The sequence below is a fragment of the Rhagoletis zephyria genome, unplaced genomic scaffold, assembly GCF_001687245.7.
Source record: "Rhagoletis zephyria isolate East Lansing unplaced genomic scaffold, Rhagoletis_zephyria_1.1 Rzeph_scaffold_00899, whole genome shotgun sequence".
NCBI classification, from domain to species: Eukaryota; Metazoa; Arthropoda; class Insecta; order Diptera; family Tephritidae; genus Rhagoletis; species Rhagoletis zephyria.
The window spans coordinates 106421-116107 of record NW_016157983.1 but is presented as its reverse complement, the minus strand read 5'-3'; the positions used below and the strand labels follow the sequence as shown (position 1 = coordinate 116107).

The window sequence follows — 9687 nt, the reverse complement described above, 5'->3', positions numbered from 1 at the left end:
CCCGTCCCCTTTCCTCGTCGCTCTCTCCCCTACAAGCTTCGAGTTTCCGCAACAAAAGTTTTCGTGTCTGAACATCGACAAAGAAAACATGGCTTACCTCATAAAGTGCTCACCTATTTTCCCAGTGGGTTGTTTTGCAACTACATACATGTACATTTGCCTGGAGATTTCAATTGGCGATCTCTGTATTTGGACGAAGAAGTAACTGCGTTGTTCTGTTCGTTTCATTGATTGGCTGGCGGTCGAGTCGATTGCCAAACGACTTCATTACCGTGATTTCATTGTCTCATGTACCTGAAAAAATGACCACAACCACAACTACAACAACAATATGCACTTTGATTCGACCCCTTCCAGACACGTCAAGTCTTACTTTCAAGTCTGCTCGGTTTGTGGGCGAAGGAGGTGAGAAGAGAGGAAAAGTGTAAACTCTTCTCACTTCCATCGCCCGTAGGCGTAAACGAAGTTCGTAAACGAGCAAGACTTGACGTGTCTGAAAAGGATCTTTCTTACCAAGTTAGTGCAGGAATGTGCAAGGTTTATATATAAGAGGTTGCTCAATGCGCAGGTCCATTCTTTTCTCGCAAAATTGGGCGACAACAATAGCGAAAACAACAAGCAGCGTAAAAAACATAAAATTAAGTGAAGTGAAGCAATTTCAAACCAATTGTAATCGATAGCTTATTCAAAAATACATTTACAGTTAATTTTAATTTAATTTTTACTCATGCCTTTATGTCGAAAAATCCAGCAAACCAGATTTTTCACTGCGGAAAATTTTTGCGAAATTTTCGTTTAAACTCTCTATATCTCAGACGTTTGTGTATCGATTGATTTGCAATTTGTACACAATAAACTAGATAATATTGTAAAGAATACTTATTTAAAACAAAATGGCGGATATTTTAACATTTTTATAAAACTTACAAATGCAAAAGTTCTGTTATGAAGTTTACAATCTTTGATTTGTTTTATTGCAGCATTAAAGACAAATATATACGGACATTTTTGGGAAAGTTTCAGGTTTAGATAACAAGTAGTTCTAAAGTTATAACAATATTATGGTGACACCCACGAGCTGGCGCTCGCCTCTAGATGACAAATATTTTACCGCGCACTTGTACAAGTAATTTTGGAATTAATATTAAGTGAAATGTTGAAATGCATGAATTTATCAGTGTACTATAACTTATTAATAAACTTAATAAACATACTTACATACATACATACATAGGCTGCATTTCTTTATTCATTCTGAACGTTTGGAATAAACTTTTTTGTTTATTTATTCTTTAGAACGTTCCTGATGATATGTTGACGTATATTTCAAACGCATTCTGTTTATTCCGGCTGTGAAATTGGATTATCCGGAATGTATAAAGAAACGCAGCCATAGTAAATATGCATGTAACTCATGAATCAATTAAAAAGATTACGTTTTCCGATTGGCAACCATATTGTAAACAAAGAACAGCTGATGGTCGTGACGTAGTTCGACCCATTCGGCATTTGTTTACATTTTGTTTAGAAAAGTGGCGAGCGAAAGTTATTTTAAATTTCGAGCGGTAATAGTGATTTTTTTTATTAAAATGAAGTGCGCGGTCGTTAATTGTGCAAATTCGCATGCAACAAAAAAATAGGATTTTTTACGTTCCCGAAGGATGAGAAAATCCGAAAGCAGTGGGTGCATTTCTGCCGCAGGGAAGTGAATACAAAAAACGGGCGAATTTGTAGCGAACATTTTCTTCCTGAAGACTTGGAGAATCAAGTACAATTCGAAATGGGTAAGGAATGTGTTCGATATTTAATAATAATTATTACACTACGTTAATATGCGCAGGATTTGCAAAATATTGGGTACTAAAACCCTGCGCCATACCCACGACTACCGTGGAAGCCAAACCTCTTTCAACTGTAGCACGAAATGATCGGTTTATACAACGATCAAACAAAAAAGTAGTTGCGGAGCTACTATTGGACCGGACCGTTGCTGCAGAAGAAATTGAGGTTACCGATACGGTAGATGCGGTAGAAAGTGAGAAAGTGGAAGATGCGCCCGATACCGTGGAGTCTGCAACGTTTACGTGTGCCTCAGAGCAAATTTTAATTGAAAAAATAAAGCAATTGGAGACCCTCATGTAATAAGTTTAAACAATTTCTACTAATATAGAAGAATAATATTTTTCTTTTTTGTCTACAGTGATACATTAAGGCGAGAAAATTTTACTTTACGTGAGCAACAATTAAAGCGTGACAAAGAACTGGCTCACCTCCAGATGCGCGTTAATAAAGCCGAATTCGAACACCGAAATATTGACGGCCAAATAAAAAAATTAAAGGGCGGGTTAAAAAGGCGGAACTGGTCTGAGCAAGACATATCAAGTTCGATCACACTCTATTCGGCTAGTGCGAAAGCCTACAGATTGCTAAAAAAGAATGGGTTTCCGCTTCCTGCTATACGAACTCTGCAAAAGTGGGCACAAAAAGTGCAAATTAATCCTGGGATAATTGAACCGGTGATTAAGTTGTTATCTGGAACTACACTAATGGACGAGAAACAAAAAATTTGCGTATTAAGCTTCGATGAGATGAAGCTACGCAAGTCCTACTGCTATGACCGATCATCTGATACGACGCTCGCTCCTATGGATTACGTACAAGTAGCTATGTTACGAGGTAAGTTAATGCATTTTGGTTATACCTACAGGCTTATTTCAACATTTTTCATTTGTGTTTGCAGGTTTGATTGCGAAGTGGAAGCAACCAGTTTTTTATAATTACGACTGCAGAATGACTCAGGAAATTTTATTCAATATAATTAACACGGTGAAAATTCAGGGCTATCGCGTAGTCGCTGTTGTCAGTGACCTAGGCGGAGCTAATAGGGGATTGTTTAGTGAACTAGGCGTCAACTATGAAAACCCATGGTTAGTAACAAGTAATATCTATTATATTATGAAATTTTTGTACTAACATGTAATATAAATTTACGCTTACAGGTTTTATTGTGATGGCACACAAATTTTTGTTTTTGCAGATGCACCGCATCTAATTAAGTTACTTCGCAATCACTTCCTCGGTCACGGGTTTATTATAAATGGTAAATCAGTGGGAAAGGAAGTGATATTGGATCTCTTGGCCTGTACTTCTTCCAATTTGACCATAACACACAAAATCAACAGTAGTCACCTGAGCGTTGCTGGTGCCCAAAGGCAAAAAGTTAAAATGGCGACGAAACTTTTTTCACATACGGTTGCCCAAGCAATTACGCGAGCTGCTGGTTTTGGAAATCTGGGAGGGCATAACTGGCAAGAATGTCATACGCTATTCAAAACGGTAATAGGTTTACATCTGTTATTTGATGTTAATATAATGTTTTATGTTAATGTAACAATTTATGATTTTCAGACAAATGACTGGTTCGATATAATGAACGTAAGAGTTCCTTATCCAGATACCCGCAAGCAGACTCATGCCTACGGATTGGCTTTGGACATTCAAAACCCAATCATCGAAAATATGACGTCTTTGATGGAAAACATGCGGGTGATAAATAAATATAGTTTGCTGCCGTTCCAAAAAGGTATAATATATAAAATTTGTAAGTAAGAAATATCTACATTACCAATTTTAAATTAAATAGGAATAATCCAATCCAACAAAGCGTTGAAATTGTCGTCCGAAGACCTAAAGCACCGTTTCGGAGTCGATTATATATTGACGTATAGGTTAAATCAGGATGTGTTGGAGAATTTTTTTGGGGTAATCCGTAGCAAAGGAGGTATTGACGACCATCCTGATCGTCAACAATTTAAATATCGGTTGAGGGCGTATATACTTGGCTACAATGAAGGCGTGATATCCGACAACGCAAACACAGCAACAGACGACACACCAGATCTTGAGAAGTCATATAAATCTCTAACCGGTAATTTAAAATGTTATTATCCGATTTTATGTGGATAATTCTATTGACATATAATTTAATACTTTCACAGGGTCCATATTTAAAGGCATTGCCCTACAGGACAACGACGAGCACAGCGAGATAGAGTTTGATCCCGAATTGGAGGACCTCGAGTATGACGGCCTAGAGAACGTCGCTGGATACATTTGTAAACGACTCCATTCAGAGGTGCCAAACATGAGGATAGAAGGTAACGACCAAAACTATTCGTGGGTAAACCACTTGTCAGAAGGTGGACTTTCTAAGCCCACCCAAGAATTGATGCGTCACTTAGTAGCACTGCAGTACGTGTTCGATGAGATCAATAAAGACAGTTTATTGATAACGGACAATTTTATTCAAAAACATATCGACAGTTCAGAAAACATAAACTGTCATATAAAAATTAAAAAGCTATTTTTCCGCGCTATGATGTATTTCCGAATACGGAAACTAAACAAAAACATAGCTGATAACGCATATAAAAGAAAGAGAAAATTCGTCAAAATAGTAACATAACTTAAAACATAACAAAAATATGAAGACTAAATCAATATAAATAAAAAAAAACTATAACAAACAAAAACACTACAACAGCAGTGGAATACACACATATAAACATATATATATTCCTGAAGGATATCATAGTTATGTAAGAGTAGATAGTTGTTTTTTGAGAATTTTTATTAATGCTTCTGTTTCTTTTTTTAGAATCTCACTGACTGGAATAAAAGCGGAGGGCACCCACGTACGTATGTACATTTTTTCACTAAATAAAATAACAAATTTAACTGAAATAAAATGTCTTTATTGAATGGTTAAAATTTATGTAGGTACACATGTAAGTATTCTCACTGAGTGACATTCATACATATACATATATATGTGCGTTTTTGGTAATAGGAACCTGTACACAAATGATATAATATATAGAACATTTCTTTATGTCTATAACATTTTTGAAATGATAACCACTTTAAACGGTGTTTTACATGAGACGATTTTACAGGAAAATTTTAGTTCAAAGCAACAATCGCCTGGTGTGAACTGCCTTTCAACTAATCGCTTTCAATGGCTCCCCCAACTCCCCCAACTTTTGAGTCAACTAATCGCCTCTAAAATTGCCTGGAAAATCGCCTCATTTGAACACCGTTAAAATTTAACATTTGCAACATTTTTATAACAAGACTTCCCTGGCACTGAACAACGTAAAATACAATTGCATTTTGCTTATTAATTTCCTCACCGGAACAACTTCTACACAAATAATTTAATACATAGAACTTTTCTTTATGTCCTTTTAACATTTTTTAAATGATAAGCACTTTTAATTTAACATTTCCAACATTTTTATAACAAGGTTTCCCTGGCACTGAACAACGTAAAATACAATTAGATTTTGCTTAAGTTTCCTCACGGGAAACACTTCTACGCAAATAATATAATACGTAGGACATTTGTTAATATTTATATACTTTTTTTTTACAAAATCCTTAAGTCGCTTCTATCTTGATTTTTCCCAAAAGCAGTTTTACAGCAACATAACTATGCACACTATAACAATGAATGTACCAATAAAGCTTTAGCACTTATTCTTTTAATATTGTCTTTAAAGCATACAAGTAAGTATTTATTTATCAATTCGTTATGTATTTTATATTTTTTACACTTGAATTCCACAGCATTTCACTTTTTATTCCTTTGTTCGCATATTTGTTTACAAAATGTATGGAGTTTAACAAAACAATCATGGCTGCCAAACACCCAATACGTCATCACCGAAATCGACTTAACTGCATACATACACTGAAAATAAAATCTGCGTAAATATAACGAAAACTTGCGTAAATCTTACGAAAGTTTTCTTCATTTTGTGCCACGAAAGTTTTCTTTGATTGTACAAAACCGTTTTCGTACATACTACGAAAATATGAGGCATCAGATCTTTGGTACATTTTACGAATGTATTCGTACTATTTACTAAAGAGTTTAGTACTATTTACTAAAGAATTTAGTACTATTTACTAAAGAATTTCGTTCTATTTCTTAGTTTGTTACGAAATTTTTGTAAAATGCACAGAAATAATTCGTATATTTAACGAGATTATTTTCGTAAAATCTGCGCTTGCTTCGTAGAATGTGCGATTGCTTTCATTCTCCACACTGTAAAAAACATATTACGAGTTATAACACAACACTTTTATTTTGTTTTTATCGTTAATTTTAAGCGTTTTTGTTTAAAATTAATTTTGTTAATATTAATGATTAAAATATAATGAAAGTGTTGTGCAATAATTTTAGTCATGTTTTTTATAGTGTTAATAATAAAAGCAATCATACGTTCTACGAAAGAAGAAGAAGAATTTTCTGACTACACTGTAGTTTAGAATTAATAAAAAAGGTTATTTTACCTATAACAAAACTTAAGTCTTTTATTTATATGCATACGAATAGGTTCTATGCTACATATTTTTTTATTGCTTAGGCTTCATTCAATAAAGTATATTGATGCAAAGTGTTAAACTATGAGACTCAACAAAACTAAATATAACAAGATATAAAATATGAAAGAATATAAAAAATACTGGTTTTACTTTCTTAAACATTATAATATTTTTATGTAGAGGCACTTGACAGATTAGCAGCTTCATCGATGTTTGTTTCCTTGACGACTATAAATTAAAGGAAAATTATAAGGCGTCTGAAAAGCAAGTTTAAGTGAAAAGTCATACATGTACTAACTTTTAATTTCATTGAGTAGTGCTCCTGGCTTAGGCTTGCCGTTGATAGGTAACTGATGAAATTGCCCTTTTATCAAGTCCCACATTGCAGCGCAAGGCGCAGCGTAGGCGATGTTAAAAACATTATATGCTTAAAAGTATAGTATATCCACAGCTTTAATATTTAATTTTGTATTATTTTTTTTTTATCCAGCAAATGCCTTTTTAAAACAGTTAAAATTATATTATACGTCTCACAGCAGCCAACAAGTAATTCCGCAATGACACGCGATACATAAAAGTATGATGAAATATTAAACTGCCGGTAATTGAGTATATTGTACGGAAATATTCGTATGTTGTACGAATTTAAAAAACATGTTTCTGCATTAGTACTTTATACGAAAGTATTAACTAAATTGTACGAATACAGAGATGTAGATTTCGTAAATTTCAAAACCATACGTGAATATAACGAATACCTTCCTACAATATACAAAATTATTCGTACAGAGATTTGTTCAGTGCTTTACGAATGTGTTTCGTAAAATAAACGTAAGATTTCGTAAATTGTACTGAAAAAATGCCTTACGAAAGTCCTTTCGTTATATTTACGTATGGTTCGTAAAATCTTGTTTCGTTGTGAAAAATGTGTTCGTACTATGACGAAAGTTTCGTACATTGTACAAAAACCAAGACTACGAAAGTTTTTCGTAGCACTTTTACGAAATTTTATTTTCAATGTAGTCAAAATCGTTATTGGTACAGTGATTGTTTCCTATATTCGCAATGTTTTTATTAATGATTATTCGGTATTTTTTCACGAAAATATAGTTCATATTTTAACAAAAACCCTACCAATTAAATTTTAAAACTTTTTGCAAAACTTAAAAAATTCTACAAATTTTCATCTATATTTCAAAATTTTGACTCACAATTTTAAGAGAAAAATTACGTTAATTTTTGAGATTTTATTTTTTCAATGGTGTTGGACGTTTTCTTCCATGCAAAACTACATTTTGCTCATGGAAGAAAATATGTAACACCCTTGAGAAAAAAATTTAAAAAAAATCAAAGGTAATTTAAAGCGACTTGAAGCTGGCGATTTATTAACTGAGATTGAATGAGCTACAACTCTGCATACTAAATCTTTTCTAAAACTGTCATTCAAAATTTCGATGAAAATTTGTGTAATTTTTTTTAAGTTTTGCAAAAAGTTTGAAAAGTTCCTTTAATTACATGGTTTTTGTTAAAATATGAACAGTATTTTCGTGAAAAATTTACGAAAAATTAAAAAATTGATAATATTGTAAAACAATCACTGTAGGAATAACTATTTTGACTATGTGTGCAATTATATATATGTATACATATGTAGGTATGTAGAGCTTCAATAAGTTATAGTACGCTGATAAACTCATGCATTTCAACATTTCGATTAATATTACTTCCAAAATTACTTGTACAAGTGTTACGTAAAAATATTTGTCATCTAGAGGCGAGCGCCCGCTTGTTGGTGTCACCATAATATTATTATAAAACTTAGGAACTACTTGTTATCTAAACCTGAAACTTTCCCAAAAATGTTCGTATATATTTGTATTTAATGCTGCATTAAAACAAAACAAAAATTTTAAACTTCATAACACAACTTTTGCATTTGTAAAAACCACCTCCTTAATTTTTATAAAAGTGTTAAAATACCCGCCATTTCGTTTTAAATAAGTATTGAAGTGCAGTTAGACTCATCTTCTTCATAATAGAATCTAGTTTATTGTGTACAAATTTCAAATCAATCGATGCATAAACGTCTGAGATATAGCGAGTTTAAATGAAAATTTCGCAAAAATTGGCCGCTGTGAAAAATCAAGTTTTGTGTCTTTTTCGACATGACGGCGTGAAAGCAAAAAATCGCCCTAGGACGATATGCGCAGAGAGAGGAAATTTTTATTTCACGCATTGCGCGACCTTCTATGTATAGATCTTCATGAATGTGTGTATTAAGATCGTCGCACGTATGAGAAAAGACAGTTAGCTCGTCATTTAGTTATCATTTATGTAGTTGTTGGGATATTGGTGAGTAAGTCAATTCACTACTTTTCAACGCACGCATTTTTACCAATTTTGTGCTGCGGCGCGAACTTGTGCGAAACACACTGTAACACTTACAATTTAACAAGTGAAAAATTAATTGTGCAATTAGTTTCATCGGCAGCACAACAGCATCGGCACTAAAAAGTACTTGTTAAGTATCAGTGCAAATACAGTGGTCGTCCAGTATAACGAATGCCTATATAACGAACGCTCCAGATAACGAATGGCATTTTAAATGTATTGATTACTCTAAATAACGAACGGTTAAAAAAGGAGTATTCTATATAACGAACGCTTGTTTACTTTTTGTGCATGAATGATATGATTTTGCATGATTTTTGCGTACGTGGAATTACCATCAGTTCAAAAGAAAACTTCTTACAAGTGGTCGCGTTTATTGAACTGGAAAAATACATCCGTCGCGTAAACGTTTCTTATTTACTATTTAGGTGAAAAAATTGAACAAAATAAAAAACACATTAAGGGAAATTGGAACACGGGACTCATATGTAATATATAGACTGATTTTATTGAATTCTCATAATAAAATTTTAGTTCGATTTAACGTACTTTTCGATATAGCATATGAACCCAGACATTATATCATTCGTTATTCTGGACGACCACTGTAAGTACATATGTATGTACATATGTTTTACGGTTTGGTAACATTGAGCCGAATCAGATTTCTGCACCATTCAAAACACGCGCAGCATGTGGGTTACACAGCTTCGCGTTGCTGCTGTGGCCGCAAATCGTTTTATGCTAATTTTTAATTTGACACAATAATTGCATCAAAATTTGAATGTATAGGTTTTTTTGTAACTTTTAATGCAAGTGGATTTCGTGTGTTTTTTTAATTATAACCAATAATGTCCAAAAAAACAAACATACAGACAAGAGCGCAATTAAATAATTCATTCGCTA

General features: G+C 33.2%; 1 protein-coding gene across 1 annotated transcript; it reads left to right on the top strand.

The window, feature by feature from the left end:
• The first annotated feature begins 1671 nt into the window (after positions 1–1671).
• On the top strand, positions 1672–2430 carry LOC108361974 (uncharacterized). The gene is made up of 4 exons (XM_017614788.1): positions 1672–1784; positions 1841–2138; positions 2201–2340; positions 2408–2430. The coding sequence occupies exons 1-4, from the start codon at positions 1781–1783 to the stop codon at positions 2428–2430; spliced, it is 465 nt and encodes a 154-aa protein (XP_017470277.1). The 5' UTR covers positions 1672–1780.
• Positions 2431–9687: the final 7257 nt, after the last annotated feature.